Consider the following 17,836-nt stretch of genomic DNA (forward strand, 5'->3'; position numbering starts at 1 on the left):
CATCATTACAAATATATATATATATAAATAAATAGGCCGATTAATCGGTATCGGCTTTTTTTGGTCCTCCAATAATTGGTATTGGCGTAGAAAAATCATAAATCGGTCGACCTCTAGTATGCACGTCAGCTTTCACATTGGTTTTGCACATCTGGCGTTAAACTAGACATTGGCCGATACCGATGTTGGCATTTTCAGCTAATATTGGCCAATTCCAATATGTTCACCGATATATCGTGCATCCCTAATTACGAGCTCTGTCCTCTCGCTCTTTCAAGTTTATTTTTCTAGACATTTTGCCAAGAAGCAGATTGAGGTTGTGAAAATACAACCAACATTAGGCAGACATGAAAATAGGACAACTTAGGGAAAGTCAACACTCATGATGTTAGTTCTTCTTTTCCCCACAACATTTTCTATGTTAGGTTTATATGAGTTTGTGGGGAAGGCCTAATGAACACAGTTGCCACCCAACATCTTCCTGAGGCAACATCAAGGCCAATAATGCTAACATTTTCCCTAGGCAGGAGGGCATCCAATTACATGGTGTAATGGTCATAATAAACTAATGGTATAGGAGACACTGCCAATAAACAACAGCTTTAAAAAAGGCCTGGCTCTCATAATGAATGGTTCCTTGCCCTTACCTTCCTGTAACGTTGAACAGAAGAGGCACCCAATGCAAAACAGTCTTCTTTCAGTCTCAAATTGGGAGACAGTACATCTAAAAAATAACCCAAGGTTTCCCCAGATGGGTCACCATTGCAAAACTCTTGTCTTCATGAAGCAGACAGAGGGAGGCAGCAGGGGACATTCAACCTTTCTCCTCAATGCTGGGCTACAACATTACTTAGCCTAACTGTCAGACACTAGAATACTTGTTGAGGATCACTGAGTCAAAATGCAATGCAGTTCTATATCGGCCCATGTCTCATGAACCCTGGCAAGACAGAAGTGACTCAGATACCAAGAGAATGAAAGTGGCGGAAGAAAGAGAGGTGTTTGTATGCTCTAACCCAAACAGAAATCTCCAAAACAAGCAAAACCAATTAAGAGGGTTCTGTTGTTGACAAGGATGCTGCTGCTTTTGCACATGAGAGGTCAAAGACAGGCAGAAACTGCTTCGCCAATAGAAATCCTCGATCACGCTTGTAGGCGATGTCATTGCGACGTTGGCTAGCTAAGCTCATGCGTAGAAACACGTCAGCAGGTCTAACGGTCGTCTGGCGCCAAACTTCGCATGTGCAGGCCGTCAAAGCAAAGGCACTCAATATAAAGTTGTTTTTGACGAAAATCAAAACGTGCTAGTATGTCAATTTAAGTAAAAACATGTTCAACTACTTATTAAGACATTGACTTGAATCTAGGTTGTGCCTTTAGATTGAGAAATTTAACTACTAAGGGAGAATTTCACTGCTCTCATTGACTTCTCAAACCCCAAACCCCAGCCTGTCTGCTTAGTCTATTTCACAGCCGTTTCTGGAAGTCTCGCGATGTTGCGCCTCTGGGTCTATAAACTCTTGTGGCGTGGTAGCTTAACAACCTCACTGTTGGGGGGGCGCTCATGTTTTTGGTGTATGCACAGTTTGCCACAGCCTCCTCCTACAGAGGAAGTAATTACCCTGCACACATTCATCTAAAGAGATGAGCATCAAGATATTTTTACACCGCTCACCAAAACACGAATTCACGACCTTAAAGCGGCAATCAGCAGTTAAAACAATAACAAAGTGACCTCCCCACCAGTTTCAGTAAAAAGTTAAGGGATGGGCCTTGAGAAATCTAACCACTCAAATTCATAGACAGAGCTATGGATGCAAGGATTCACCATCCATGATATCAAAATGATAGTTTTAACCATGTTTGAAGGCTATATAGCATTTGTATTTACTTTGTTGACAAACAGTGGGAGTAAAACATGTTTATAGTTTGGGTTCTGATGGGGTACGACAGTTGAACTTAGGTCATGAGACATTTATAAGTTCAATTCTTCAAGAATCAATGGGCATATATAATTTACACTGAGTGTACAAAACATTAAGAAAATCTGCTCTTTTCATGACAAACTGACCAGGTGCATCCAGTTGAAACCTATGATCCCTTATTGATGTCAGTTCAAATCAGTGTAGATGAAGGGGAAGAGATGGGTTAAAGAAGGATTTTTATGCCTTGAGACAATTCAGACATGAATTGTGTGTGCCATTCAGAGGGTGAATAGGCAAGACAAAAGATTTAAGTGCCTTTGAACAGGGTATGGCAGTAGGTGCCAGGCGCATCGGTTTGTGTCAAGAACTGCAACACTGCTGGGTTTTTCAATAGTTTCCCGTGTGCTTCAAGAATGGTTCACCACCAAAAGAACATCCAGCCAACTTGACAACTGTGGAAAACATTGGCATGAACACGGGACAGTATCCCGGTGTAACGCTTTCGACACCTTGTAGATTTCATGTTCTGAGGGCAAAAAAAAAGGTGGGGGGGTGCAACTCAATATTAGGAAGGTGTTTGTAATGTTTTGTACACTCAGTGTATAAGTCTAAAACGTATGTAGAAACTGCTGATTGCCCCTTTAACTGAAGGAAGCATTGCATGAAAGACAGAGGATAGCATAATTCAACCAGACAGGAAGAAAAGATCCGCCTCAAGCATTTCAGCTATTAAAGTGAAAGTGTGACTGCCAAGCTCATGATTCACTACACCTTGGACCATGTAGCACAGGTTGTATGAGAGGATAAGCCCACCCTCACTGTATATGTGAGACATTTGACACTCACCACCACCCCCACTAGCAGGTGTTTATGTAAGCCGACGTACAGTACAGCTACAGGCCTATGCCTCCTCACTGAGAATGAATGTCACCTTTGACCAGACACCTCCAAAAGAATTTAGGCTACTACTTCACTACACCCAACTCTCTGCTCTCCATTCTCCGAGCTGATGCCCACTCTGCAGCCAGCCCCAATCACCAAGGGCCAGACAGCCAGAAAAAAATATGTTGAGTCCTTGGTACTGACAGGTACCATTGCACTGTAGTGTAGCACGGTATACCAAACTGTCAGTCGTTTTTCAATACTAGAAAATGAAAGTTTGTTACTAGAATTTGTTACTTTCGGTACTTCTGTCAGTGTCAAATGTGCCTAACGTCGTCTACTGATTGAGAGTGGATCAAGTATGTCTGTATCAGGTCAGCCGATGTCCCCTTACAGCGAGAGAGCACCGTCCCTGCTCCACTTACTCTTTGCTAGCTCTAGCCTGGCCTGAGGAACCACTGCACTCATTAGCATTACATGCTAAAACACTTGCAAGAAGATACCGGTAGCTATCAGAGAAGCGCAGCGGTCTAAGGCACTGCATCTCAGTGCTAGAGGCGTCACTACAGACCCTGGTTCGATTCCAGGCTGTATCACAACCAGACGTGATTGGGAGTCCCATAAGGCAGCGCACAAATGGCCCAGCGTCGTCCGGGTTAGGGTTTGGCTGGGGTAGGTCTTCATTGTAAATAAGAATTTGTTCTTAACTAACTTGCCTAGTTAAATAAATACAAATTAAAATTATAGGCCAACTTTCCTTGCTAGCTAAAGCAAACATCAATTCACTACCCTAGTACCATGCTTCTGATATGCAAATGTTAACGCAAAATATTGCTGATTTCAAAGCTGATTGACACCAAAAACATAACATTTTCATCGTCTCCCCCAATTCACATATCATCTTTGCTCTAGCCTCGAACTGACTGTGTGTGAATGAAGTCAAGGGTCTTAAAGAGAGAGCGCAAACTTTTAGAATGAAAGAAAAGCAGCAAATGATGTTGATCAGTATAATAAAATAAGTCCCAAATGGAAGGGAAACAGATTGTTTTTCATCTGTAGCCACATGGAATCAGCAAAACAAGCTCAATAACTCAATGCATGCACATACTCCTATTGAATATGCATTCCCCTGTACTGTGGACAGTCCTAGGGTACATCTAGATTTACCCAGTCTATCAATAGACTAAAGCCCTCAAATTCAACTCTGGACCTTGAAGCCAGTTCCAACTTCCAAAAAGGTCTAAACCATTCAATTGAGACAGGGCTGAAATCCAAAATTGTGCTCTATATTCATTGGCTATGTCATAGCTAATTTGCAACGATGAATATTGATACATTACTAGCTCAAACACTTTGAATCTGCAAAAATGATTTCAGATCGAAAGTTGAGGGACAAAAAGCAAACATTATCCCCATTATCTGATAGGTGGGGTGGTAGATGCAGAGTCTCCCTTATGGCTCAGCTCAGGTGCCGACATATACACATAATTTACACACACAGTGAGAGAGGTCAGCTCAGACAGATTCAGCTTAGAGGCGCCCAGCTCATAAACTCCATTAGCTGCAGATTAGAATGGAAAACGAATGTGTTTATACAACAAATGTCAGTGCATCGAATCGTATCGTTTCGTTCCTCTAATCAAACCAAATCGCACCGAGTCGTTTAAAATCAAAACATATTGTTCCTGTATCGTATTGGAGCCCATGTATCTAAATATGTACTGAATCATCAAGAAAGGGAAAGTTGCACATCCCTAAGATTTACCACTCAAATAAATGATTACCATTATGTAGTTTAATTATATATATATATTTTTTTTTAACCAAAACTCAAATTGTAATGCAATGATATTGAACTCAAAAGATCTGTCTGGATCAAGTGACATTACTTGACTTTGGCTGATACGCCTTCTTTATTTGTTGTGGTATCGAGTATCGAAGTCAAAATTCTGGTATCGTGACAACACTACTGCACTGTGTTATCATCAGCTTACAACAAACAACTTCAGCCTCGCTTAACTCTGCAGAGGAAATACAGCCTTACAGCAGAGGACACAGTCCTGGCTTACCATGAGCACAGCATGTCTACAGAGGATTACATGATCTCAATATGAGATAAGGGGGTTGGAAATATGTTGTGTGAAGTGGCTGTTTATGTGATATCTAAACAGGTGTGCAGTGCAGGCACATTGACCTGTTGAATAGGACAGGGCTAAGTTAAGTTCAAACCCCTCACTGCAAATATAGGGGGGGGGGTGTAACCTTTCCTTTTGGTAACCTTTCGAAACAAGCCATTTGACCTAATGGCCTCCGATGATATAGTGGCATGATGGCATTTTCACTTCACATTTACGCTACTACAGTCGACATGGTACCCTTCCCCAGATCTGTGCCTCGACACAATCCTGTCTCAGAACTCTACTGACAATTTCTTCGACCTTGGATTTGCTCTGACATGCACTGTCAACTGTGGGACCTTGTATAGACTGGTGTGTGTGTGTGCGCCTTTCCAAATCATGTCCAATCAATTGAATTTACCACAGGTAGACTCAAATCAAGTTGTATAAACATCTCAAGGATGATCAATGGAAACAGGATTCATCCATGTTTTTCATCCATGTCAGAATAAGGCTGTAACGTAACAAACATTGGAAAAGGGGAAGGGGTCTAAATAGTTTCCGAATGCACTGTATATGTAAAATCCCAATAGAGAATACCAACAAAATGCTAGAGCGCGCATTGTAAACATGTTGTACAGTTTCTGAACTAAACTATACAAGTAACTCAAAAATACTACTCACTCATTTTGCTGCACACAAAACAAATATTTTCCAGCAAGGCTCTTGATCCAGGATGGGATTCTCTGCTGCTACCAAGCTATTGCTTGATTTTGGAATAAGCTAACCACTTAGCTAGATAGCTAACTAGCTACTAAATTTGCACACCAAATGCACAACTGCAGACATTTTGCACATTTTAGACTGTTAACATACGTTATAAGATATCTAGCTGGCAAACATTTAGTTGTGAATTCCATAGTGTAATTAGATCCCCTGGCGCATGCTGCACAACAGTGAGTGACTCACAAAGCTCCGATCTCTCGTCGTAGTTGCTTGTAAACAAACACCATGTGACACGTGACTAGGGACTACCGTAAGCTTCATAAAAATGTGACAGGATAACTATATTACGCAATGTTCTTTATCTCCTATAGTATTGCACAAGTTGACTGCAGGTATTTACTTCAAAAGTATCTACAAATATTAAAATGTATAAAACAGTATTGAAAAATCATCCCTTGGCTTTTTCCAAATACCCTGGCATATGGTATACTGCCCAAGCCTAATTCATGACATGCACAATGGCTTGGGACTGTTGTGAATGTGCTCTCTAAACCAGAGCAAAAGGACAGTCTAACCAAAGCATGTCCAGTGCACTGCATTTACAGAATACAGGGAGGGCCCTTATCAATCCAACAGCAACCAGGTTGCTTCAGTCTAACCTTCCGTCTAACCTTTGTTAGGGGACCTTAACCTTCAAGTGAAGGTGTGGGACATTCCACTGTGTAAATGATTACAGTGAAGCCACCTGTAGATAGGCTAGATTATAACCTTGTGCAGGTGAGAGCTTAAATTTAAAAAAATAAACACTGGTTTGAGGAAAATAAATAAAAATAACTCTACTCTTAAAATGTCAAATAATTATTCAGCGACTATTCTCTACCGAGAACCTTGGAGGGAAAGCTTTAGTCCTTGCCATAACTTTGCTGACTAAGAAAAGCTAGTAAAAAAAGCATTAGGCAGAAAGGATGTTAACTTTGACTAGAGGGGAAGCCACCCCCCAGTGTTGTGGGGCTAAGCTACATAAAACCTCTGAATCGATTTAATGGAGCAGGCGATGGATCATGGGATTTGATTTGACAGAAATCATTGAAAGATTGTCAAAAACAAAGTGCCTGACCCAAATGAACTTGGCTTAAACCTTTGAGGTCACCACCCTTTGACTTCAGCTGCCTCCCAGGCCAAAAGTTGACACGCTATATATGATCAAAGTACCTTTTTGTCTCAACATTATTTTTTAGGCTAGGCCTATAGGTTGACAACATCATTTCCACCTCTACAATTTCCAGTACAGGCAGCGTGGGAGCTTTAGTAAGTCTATGCATTAGCTCAGACCACTCACAGGGTTGTAAAATCACCATGGAGATCAAGAGTCCGACTGACACGCCTCTTTCCGACCGAGTTGTAGTAGAGGTCAAAGGGCACTGTGTCATGTGGTTGATCCTTAAGCTCTCTGCTTCTATGTGGATAAGTTGTTGTTACTTATACCACTCACTCAGAAAGCTATGATCGCTCCCTCAGCAGCAGGCAACAGCATTCACTACAGATTGATGTTTGAAGTGAAAAAAAAAAAGGGTAGCTGAGCTCCATATGGGGTTTGAGTATGAACACATTATATTTTCTGATGACATGTGAAATGGCTGCTCTTCCAGGTTTTTGGTAGTGCTCGTTAAACTCAACCATGGTGTGTGTCTGTAGGAGCATTAACAGCGAAGTTATCTACACAGGAATGCACCATAACAACATCTGTTACACTCATTCAGATGTGCATATGCGTTCATCATATTCACTTCTGGGACATTTTAATAGAAAAGGTAGCAGAGAACGGTAAAAAGGTTGAGTGGTAAGGCTTGCAGTTAGCCACTTTAAAATAAAACTGTCTGCTAATAGCAAGAAAAAACTAGGCTACTCACAGCCCATCTTGCTAACTGTTTGTTTACCTCCATGTGGATAAAAGTGAAGTTGTCACAAGTGAAATCCTCTCACAGAGACATAAAGAGAATAAATCAGAAGTAAAAAGGCACTGCGAAAGTGAGTCTGAATTGTGCCTTTTCAAAAACGCCAGGTTGGAGGCAGGCACAACAAACGCAGAAGTGAAATGCTTACATAATATGAAAAACCCTCCTGTTGCGACAGAAAACTATTTACTATCACATTATAGGCCTTTGTGACAGAACTACTTCCTGGTGAGAAAGATAAGCACAATTGACATACACTACACCGATAACTTTAGCAAGCTAAACAATACCTGTGAGCTACTAAAGCGACGGCAACCTATTTGTTTCAGAGTGGGAACTATTCTAGTGTATTTAATCTGCATCCATTTATAAACAGAGCCATATTGGATTACAGGAACCAGAGCAACATCCTGTACCGGTGCGGCAGAGCAGCAAGTTGCCTGAGGCTGAGAGGAGTCCTCCTGGGCAAGTCGACTGCATTTAGCCTCACCTAGGCCTAGCTCGTAGAAAACTGGTTTTACATCGTTAAGCTAAAAAAAAAACAAGGGATAAAACCGCTGTCAAACAACTTATTGTAGGTGCTTCTTTTCAGATGCACATTTTATGCTTTGCCTCTGACCACGTGAAACTACTCGAGGGGGGGGGGAAATGACAGCACCTGCATTCAATAGGCAATGGCCTATTGACACACTTGCACAACGTTGTCCTTTTGCCCTAAGTCATTTAGGCTATTCTACAGTTACGAGAGAGTGAGCAGCATCAGGCACTGGGTAGTCGTTTGTGTGTGTGTGTGTTTCGTAACAGAGCAAAAGCAACCGCTAGATTGCTCAATACCTCTAATTTTGACAAAATTGTACAAGGCTGATGCTCTGACCAGGTGAAAAACTAGCTAGCTGATGTCGTAATCGCAATTTCTTAATCCTGGTCCTGGCAACTGAAAGAGTTGCATATTTTAGCCTTAGCACGACACACCTGATTCAAATCCTCAAAGCTTGATGAGTTAATCATTTGAATCAGTTGTGTAGTGCTAAGGCAAAGATATGCCATAAGCAGACGCATTTAGCCAAAGCAACTTGCAGTACGCATGCATACATTTACGTAAGGTTGGTCCTGGGAATCGAACCCACTATTCTGCCGTTGGTGGTGCCATGCTTTACAAACTGAGCAAGGAAAAACAAACAAAAAAGGTACACACCTTTGCCTCCCCAGGACGAGGATAAAGTACATTTAATGATAGCTGAGCCGTCATTGTGGTGGTGTTCTGCATTCAAGTTTCTACAAGTTTAAATGGTGATTGATATTTGTCATGATTACTAGTTAGCTAGCTAAGTGAGTTGAATCTATTTATGGCCGTTGTAAGCTCTCTAGTTACTTAAGTACTGGATGTGGTGATAAACAACAAAACGGCTAGCTATCTAAATTCTGTCTAATTAACTAGCCCAATAATGGACTAAAGGAGCATAGCGTTAATCTCTATTGCATTCCACAGTGCCCTCTGCCACCTGGACAAGAGGAAAACCTATGTGAGAATGCTGTTTATTGACTACATCTCAGCATTCCAACACCATAGTGCATTCCAAGCTCATCAATAAGCTCAGGACCGTGGGACTGAACACATCCCTCTGCAACTGGATCCTGGACTTCCTGGCGGGCCGCTCCCATGTGGTGAGGGTAGGCAATAACACATCCACCACGCTGACCTTCAACATGGAGGCCCCTCGGGGGTGCGTGCTTAGTCCCCTCCTGTAGCCATGCACAACTCCAACACCATCATTAAGTTTGCTGATGACACAAATGTGGTAGGCCTGATCACCAACGATGATGAGACAGCCTATAGGGAGGTGACTAAGCAGTGTGGTGCCAGGACAACAACCTCTCCCTCAACGTCAGCAAGACAAAGTAGCTGATTGTGGACTACAGGAAACAGAGGGTCGAGTGGGTCGAGAGCTTCAAGTTCCTCGGTGTCCACATTGCTAAGGAACTATCATGGTCTAAACAGTCATGAAGAAGGCGCAACAATGCCTCTTAGAATGCACGACAACGCCTCTTCCCCCTCAGGAGGGTGAAAAGATTTGGCAATAGATCCATGATGATACCAGTATCGCAAAAGGCGTTGGCAAGGAAACAAAACACAAAGCAGATTCAACTTATTCAGGAAAACATACCTAATGTTGGAAACAAACATCAGTCATCCAGAGACACATTCATTTATACTGAACTAAAATAAAAAACTACATGTAAAGTGTTGTTCCCATGTTTCATGAACTGAAATAAAAAGATCCCTGGACCTCCACATCCGGCTTCTTTCACTGCGGGATTGACCTGCACAGCTGATGAAACTGAGGAGTATTTCTGACTGTAATAAAGCCCTTTGTGGAGAAAACACATTCCCAGGCCCACCCATGGCTGCGCCCCTGCCCAGTCATGTGAAATCCATAGATTAGGGCCTAACACGGAACCCAAACCGGCTGCGCGCGTGCGCTATCGTGCATAAATGTATTTTTCCCCCCCACACCAAACGCGATCACAACACGCAGGTTAAAATATCAAAACAAACTCTGAACCAATGACATTAATTTGGGGGCAGGTCGAAAAGCATTAAACATGTATGGCAATTTAGCTAGCTAGCTTGCACTTGCTAGCTAACATTAATTTGTCCTATTTAGCTAGCTTGCTGTTGCTAACTAATTTGTCCTGGGATATAAACATTGAGTTATTTTACCTGAAATGCACAAGGACCTCTTCTCCGACAATTAATCCACACATAAAACGGCCAACCGAATCGTTTCTAGTCATCTCTCCTCCTTCCAGGCTTTTTCATCTTTGAACTTATATGGCGATCGCATCTAAACTTTCATTGTATTTCCACGACAACCGGCAACAAAGTTCATCTTTCAATCACCCACGTGGGTATAACCAATGAGGAGCTGGCATGTGGGTACCTGCTTCTATAAACCAATGAGGAGATAGGAGAAGCAGGACTTGCAGTGCGATCTGCGTCAGAAATAGGAATGAGTTCTATTTTAGCCCGCGCGAGCAGTGTGGGTGCAATAATTGAATAACATGGATTTCTAAATTTATTTTGCGACGCTCGCGCACGCGACGTGTCTGGTCTGGTCAGCATGTTATGAATTTATTTCAATTAACAGATTTCCTTATATGAACTGTAAATCAGTCAAATTATTGAAATTGTTGCATATTGCATTTATATTTTTGTTCAGTATATTTTCCAACATATAGCACACAATAGAAAGAGGAGGAAGGGAAGCGCTACTAAGGTACACTATAGTATATTTTGGTAGATAGAAGGTGCTCTTTGGTAAAAGGGGTAAATTGGTCATCAAAAAGAAAGGAGGACCAAGGCACTCTTCATATAATTAATTAAAATGCCTTTATTAGTATGGCATGTTCAATAGAAACAAAGTTGTTTAAAAACCGACGCGTTTCGGCTGCATGGCCTTCGTGGCATTTTAATTAATTATAGGAAGAGTGCCTTGGTCCTCCTTTCTTTTTATATAGCACACAATATTTTACATACATCAGGTTTTTAAAGGACCAAAGAGTTTGGTTTGCTTCGCGTTTTTATTTTTGACATTGACATTTTTTTGTGATCGCAACAGCCCTTTTTGGCATGGGCCCTCAGATCCTCAAAAAGTTATACAGCTGCACCATTGAAATGATCTTGAATGGTTGCACCACTTGGTATGGCAACTGCTTGGCATCCAACCACAAGGTGTTAATGGTAGTCCGTACGGCCCAGTACATCACTGGGGACGAGCTCCCTGCCATCAGGACCTCTATACTAGTCAGTGTCCTTAAAAAAAAAGTCCCTAAAAATTGTCAAAGACTCCAGCCACCCAGGTCATAGACTGTTCGCTCTGCTACTGCACAGCAAGCAGTACCGATGCACCAAGTCTGGAACCAAAAGGACCTGAACTGCTTCTACCCCCAAGCCATAAGACTGGTAAATAGTTAACCAAATGGCTTCCCTGACTATCTGCATTGGCCCTTTTTGCACTAACTATTTTGACTCGTCACAAACGCTGCTGCTACTGTTAATTATCTATCCTGTTGCATAGTAACTTTACCCATACCTATATGTACACATCTACCTCAATTACCCCGTACCCCTGCACATTGACTCAGTACTGGTACCCCGTGTATACAGCCAAGTTATCATTACTCACTGTGTATTTATTCCTTGTTTTCTATTATTTATACATTTCTCTGCATTGTTAGGAAGGACCCTTAAGAAAGCATTGATTCTCAATTGCAGTACGGTTCTAGAAAGAGAAATCCCTCTACTTTCATCTCACAACAAAATAATTTCACAAATTAAAAACACACACTTAGTACTATACAATGTTTTAACCGGTTTTAACACAGTTGCACCCGACAGTATTTTTCAGTGACAAGATGTTTGTTGCGTCTGTCTTTTGTTTACACACAGGTGTCAGTGATGCAGATAGCTAATTAGCTAGTCCACTCTGTCTTCCATAAACTAGTGATGTTACGTTTAATACCGGTGCTCCGAGGCAATTGCTAAGCAGTTTATTTTTAAGCAGTGTGCCGATGCTTGTATCGCTTTATCAAAGGCACGTGATCAATGACATCCGAAGCTTCGTTTCAACTAACAAAATCTTATTTTTATTTATTTAACTAGGCAAGTCAGTTAAGAACAAATTCTTATTTACAAAGACGGCCTACCGGGGAACAGTGGGCAGAACGACAGATTTTTACCTTGTCAGCTCGGGGATTCGACGCAGCAACCTTTCGGTTACTGGCCCAAAGCTCTAACCACTAGGCTACCTGGCGCAAACACCTGATTGGCTAGGTATCATCTTCAGAAGAAGACAAAAAGGCTACACTGTGCATGTGGGATGTCATCTATAATAATTTGGCTGTGCTAAATTGTTTTGACTACCAGGTGCCACTAGTGTACACAGTGTTGATCAAAGCCTTGAGTAATGAACCTATTTGACACAATTGGCTGGAAATATGCAATGTTTCAGGAAGCTTCATTTCCCCATCACTACTGAAAACAAGGGCTGTAACATGGAAATATGTCTCTGTGGGAACCCTAACCCTATAAAAGGTCATTTAACCTTTTGATTTTTGAAAATTATTTCTCGCTGATATGCAGTGGTGTGAAGTACTTACAGTTGAATTCGGAAGTTTACATAAACTAATGACTCCAACCTAAGTGTTTCAACCACTCCACAAATTTCTTGTTAACAAACTATAGTTTTGGCAAGTCAGTTAGGACATCTACTTTGTGCATGACACAAGTAATTTTTCCAACAATTGTTTACAGAGATTATTTCACTTATAATTCACTGTATCACAATTCCAGTGGGTCAGAAGTTTACATACACTAAGTTGACTGTGCCTTTAAACAGCTTGGAAAATTCCAGAAAATGGTGTCATGGCTTTAGAAGCTTCTGATAGGCTAATTGACATCATTTGAGTCAATTGGAGGTGTACCTGTGGATGTATTTCAAGTCCTACCTTCAAACTCAGTGCCTCTTCTCTTGACATCATGGGAAAATCAAAAGAAATCAGCCAAGACCTCAGAAAAAAAATTGTAGACCTCCACAAGTCTGGTTCATCCTTGGGAGCAATTTCCAAACGCCTGAAGGTACCACGTTCATCTGTACAAACAATAGTACGCAAGTATAAACACCATGGGACCACGCAGCCGTCATACCGCTCAGGAAGGAGACGCGTTCTGTCTCCTAGAGATGAACGTACTTTTGTGCGAAAAGTGCAAATCAATCCCAGAGCAATAGCAAAGGACCTTGTGAAGATGCTGGAGGAAACAGGTACAAAAGTATCTATACCCACAGTAAAACGAGTCCTATATCGACATAACCTGGAAGGCCGCTCAGCAAGGAAGAAGCCACTGCTCTAAATCCGCCATAAAAAAGCCAGACTACGGTTTGCAACTGCACATGGGGACAAAGATCATACTTTTGGGAGAAATGTCCTCTGGTCTGATGAATCAAAAATAGAACCGTTTGGCCATAATGTCCATCATTATGTTTGGAGGGAAAGGGGGAGGCTTGCAAGCCGAAGAACACTATCCCAGCCGTTAAGCACGGGTGTGGCAGCATCATGTTGTGGGGGTGCTTTGCTGCAGGAGGGACTGGTGCACTTCACAAAATAGATGGCATCATGAGGTAGGAAAAGTATGTGGCTATATTGAAGCAACATCTCAAGACATTGGTCAGGAAGTTAAAGCTTGGTCACAAATGGGTGTTGCAAATGGACAATGACCCCAAGCATACTTCCAAAGTTGTGGCAAAATGGCTTAAGGATTCACAAAGCCCTGACCTCAATCCTATAGAAAATCTGCGGGCAGAACTGAAAATGCATGTGCGAGCAAGGTGGCCGACAAACCTGACCCAGTTACACCAGCTGTCAGGAGGAATGGACCAAAATTCACCCAACTTATTGTGGGAAGCTTGTGGAAGGCTACCAGAAACATTTGACCCAAGTTAAACAATTTAAAGGCAATGCTACCAAATACTAATTGAGTGTATGTAATCTTCTGACCCACTGGGAATGTGATGAAAGAAATAAAAGCTTAAATAAATCCACTCTACTATTATTCTGACATTTCACATTCTTAAAATAAAGTGGTGATCCTAACTGACCTAAAACAGGGAATTTTTACTCGGATTAAATGTCAGGAATTGTGAAAAAACTGAGTTCAAATGTATTTGGCTAAGGTGTATGTAAACTTCCGTCTTCAACTGTAAGTAAAAATACTTCAACCCTCCTGTTGTTTGTTTCATGTTAATTCATTCTGTGTTCTCGGTCCAAAATGACCACCCCATTATACCCCATTATAGCTGATTATAAATCCATAATAATCCATATATTATCACCTAATGTTGTGTTAGATCTTTTTATCAACTTAAATGCATGTGAACATTACAAGTTTGAACTTCTATTTGCTATTTATGGCCTTTAGGCGTATACAACTTGTTGAGTTTTAAAAAAGCATAATGTATGGTTATTTTGACTATAACAAATACTCAGATGAAACATATTGTGCCATTTATCACAGACTACTTGTGTGTCAAAGTTTATCAAGGACTCTCTCCTCACCAGTGTCATGATCAAGAGCCTCACATACAGTATATTGTTTGGTCATTGTGCTGCCACAGAATTAATTGTGAGCAAGGCCTCAAAAAAGCTTTACATACCAGAGCTGCGAAAAAAGTTCTATATATTATTGAAACAATGTTGTGATTGTTTGTGAGAATGCCAACAGGTGATTCTATTGGGGAAAGGTTCCCTGTGGGTTGCCATGGAAGCCAAGAAGGGGAGTGAGGTGTGTGTGTGCTCAAACACACATGCATGTGGGGGTCTGGGAGAGGAAGTGTGTCCATCTGATGAATGGGCATGTGCCTGAACTCAATTTTATACACTAATTGTAGTCTCACCCATTCATTTCTAATGACCGGTCATTGTTGACCGGGAACACCACAGGTGTACAAAAGTTAAATAAAACACCCAAAATGTAATGAAAATCATCAAGATGTATTTTGTGTGTTCAGATGCCCTGTGTGGACAATGTCATAAGGTTCCATGACTATCAGATTAAATTAATTACATTTTTCAGAGCGAAAACGTAGATTGGTCCAATTTGACCAGAACACAGCAGCAGGGTTAAAGTACTACGTAAGTATTTGGGGGGGTATCTGTACTTTTCTGTTTATATATATATATATATATATATATATTTTTTTTTTTTAAATATTTTTGTTACTTCACTACATTCCTAAAGAAAATACTGTACCTTTTACTCCATACATTTTCCCTGACAACCAAAGGTACTCGTTACATTTTGCCAAGAAAATGGTTCAATTGACACACTTATCAAGAGAACATCCCTGTTCATCCCTACTGTCTCTGATCTGGTATATTTTGGCAATTCCAATTACTTTTGATAGCTACTTAAGTATATTTAAAACCAAATACTTTTACTCAAGTAGTATTTGACTGTGTGACTTATATTTTTACTTGAGTCATTTTCTATTAAGGTATCTTTATGTTTATTCAAGTATGAACATTGAGTACTTTTTCCCCACCTGCTGATATGAAAGATACGTTCCTTATGTTTCCAAAACCCTACCGCAAACGATGCGTTAACGTTTAGAACAAGCGTCGGGGCGCTTAAGAAAACACCCCCAGTCAGACGATACCATCGTTAATGGGCGCTAAAGAAGGTAGTTTGCTAACAACGTCTATGAATGGTGTACTGGTTAACTAGCTAACATTAGCTACTAAAGATGACTCGCGTGGTTAACTTGGCCAACGTTATCTCAATATAATTCATAATTGGTGTAGCGCTAGCTAAGTTAGCTAGATCAACTTATTTAGTTAGTTGCTAGCTACGCTCATTAGCCACAATGTTAATGCTAAAGCAAAGGCTAGCTAAATCCTCCATTCGGTCCCGTTTCCAACTTGCTAGCTAACTTAGCCGCTGTGGTGTTAGCACAGTGCAGTGGAACAGTGGCGAGTTAGCTAGCTACAGTAGCTGTGACTATGGCTAAGAATACAAGAACACAAATAGTGAGATACCATTCCAACAAAGCACATACCCGACTTTAACTTCGACCAGCAATTTACAAGTAACTTGTAGCTTCGTTTAATGAAATTCCACACTTGTCAGTCGCCCTCTACCTTGCTGTCCGCGGACAGCTGCTCACTCGTTGCCTTGAAAGTAATAACAATATGGCTACAGGGAGTAGTGGCGTCACTTGACTTGTTCAAAAAATATGGGAGTGAGTGCAAGGCTGGGTTGGGCTGGACTGGGACGTGCAGTCATAAACAGGACGGGTCGGGGATACTGGTTCACTGGTTTACCATGTTTTTTGGTCTTTTTTTTTTTTCTCTCCATAATTTGTTTCAGGATTGGTCAACAGGCCCTGTTATGAAGTAGGCAGGCTACTCCCCTAGTAAACTGGGATCCAACAATAGTAGAGAAGATAACTGCCTGGACTCCCTACTGAGTGAATACTCAGGTCATGTTCCACTGCTTGGATATTTCTGACTCCTGACAGATCTTACAATGCCTGATAGGTATTTATCAGCTAACCACATATAGGTTGCGTTCCCCTTCTCAGACGTTGCAAGCATCAACCAATGGTTGCGTGTCACGTAATTGACTGATAGATTGCTATAACATATCATGTGGTTAGTCAGTACTAAAAATACACTATATATACAAAAGTATGTGGACACCCCTTCAAATTAGTGGATTCGGCTATTTCAGAAACATGTATAACATCGAGCACACAGCCATGCAATCTACATAGACAAACATTGGAAGTAGAATGGCCTTACTAAATAACTCAGTGACTTTCAATGTTTCACCATCATAGAATGCCACCTTTCCAACAAGTCAGTTCATCAAATGTCTGCCCTGCTAGAGCTGCCCTAATCAACTGTAAGTGCTGTTATTGCTAGATGGAAATGTCTAGGAGCAACATGGCTCAGCCGCGAAGTGGTAGACCACACAAGCTCACAGAACAGGACCACCTAGTGCTGAAGTGCGTAGCGTGTAAAAAATAGCCTGTCCTCGGTTGCAACACTCACTACCGAGTTCCAAACTGCCTCTGGAAGCAACATCAGCACAAGAACTGTTCATCAGGAGCTTGATGAAATAGGTTTCCATGGCCGAGCGGCTGCGCACACAAGCCTAAGATCACCATGCACAATGCCAAGCGTCAGCTGGAGTTGTGTAAAGCTCGCCGTCATTGGACTCTGGAGCAGTGCAAACTCGTTCTCTGAAGTGATATATCACACTTCACCATCTAGCAGTCCGAATCTGGGTTTGGCGGATACCAGGAGAACGCTACCTCCCCAAATGGATTGTGCCAACTGTAAACGGTCCCGTGTGGCTCAGTTGGTAGAGCATGGCGCTTGCAACGCCAGGGTTGTGGGTTCGATTCCCACGGGGGACCAGTACAAAAAAAGTATGAATGTATGTACTTGTAAGTCGCTCTGGATAAGAGTGTCTGCTAAATGACTTAAATGTAAATGTAAAGTTTGGTGGAGGAGGAATAATGGTCTGGGGCTGTTTTTTGTGGTTTGGGATAGGCCCCTTAGTTCCAGTGAAGGGAAATCTTAACGCTACAGCATACAATTACATTCTTGACGATTCTGTGCTTCTAACTTTGTGACAACAGTTTGGGGAAGGCTCTTTTCTTTTTCAGCA

At 41.5% G+C, this 17,836-nt stretch overlaps 1 protein-coding gene across 3 annotated transcripts in view; it reads right to left on the reverse strand.

Moving 5' to 3' along the window:
* The window catches only part of LOC120030887 (pleckstrin homology domain-containing family F member 2), a 33,475-nt gene extending 17,116 nt beyond the window's left edge, over positions 1 to 16,359 (reverse strand). For 2 of the 3 annotated variants that reach the window (XR_005473700.1, XM_038976391.1), the window contains exon 1: positions 5,609 to 5,913. Coding sequence is in view for 1 of the 3 variants with exons in the window: in XM_038976391.1 (XP_038832319.1) it covers positions 5,609 to 5,612 (4 nt within the window). In the remaining 2 variants the exon portion in view is untranslated. Of the gene's footprint in view, positions 1 to 5,608; positions 5,914 to 16,217 lie in introns of those variants that run through there. The other variant, XM_038976392.1, reaches the window with a different exon arrangement.
* Between the last annotated feature and the right edge of the window lie 1,477 nt (positions 16,360 to 17,836).

The sequence above is a fragment of the Salvelinus namaycush genome, chromosome 37 (assembly GCF_016432855.1).
Source record: "Salvelinus namaycush isolate Seneca chromosome 37, SaNama_1.0, whole genome shotgun sequence".
Taxonomy (NCBI): Eukaryota; Metazoa; Chordata; class Actinopteri; order Salmoniformes; family Salmonidae; genus Salvelinus; species Salvelinus namaycush.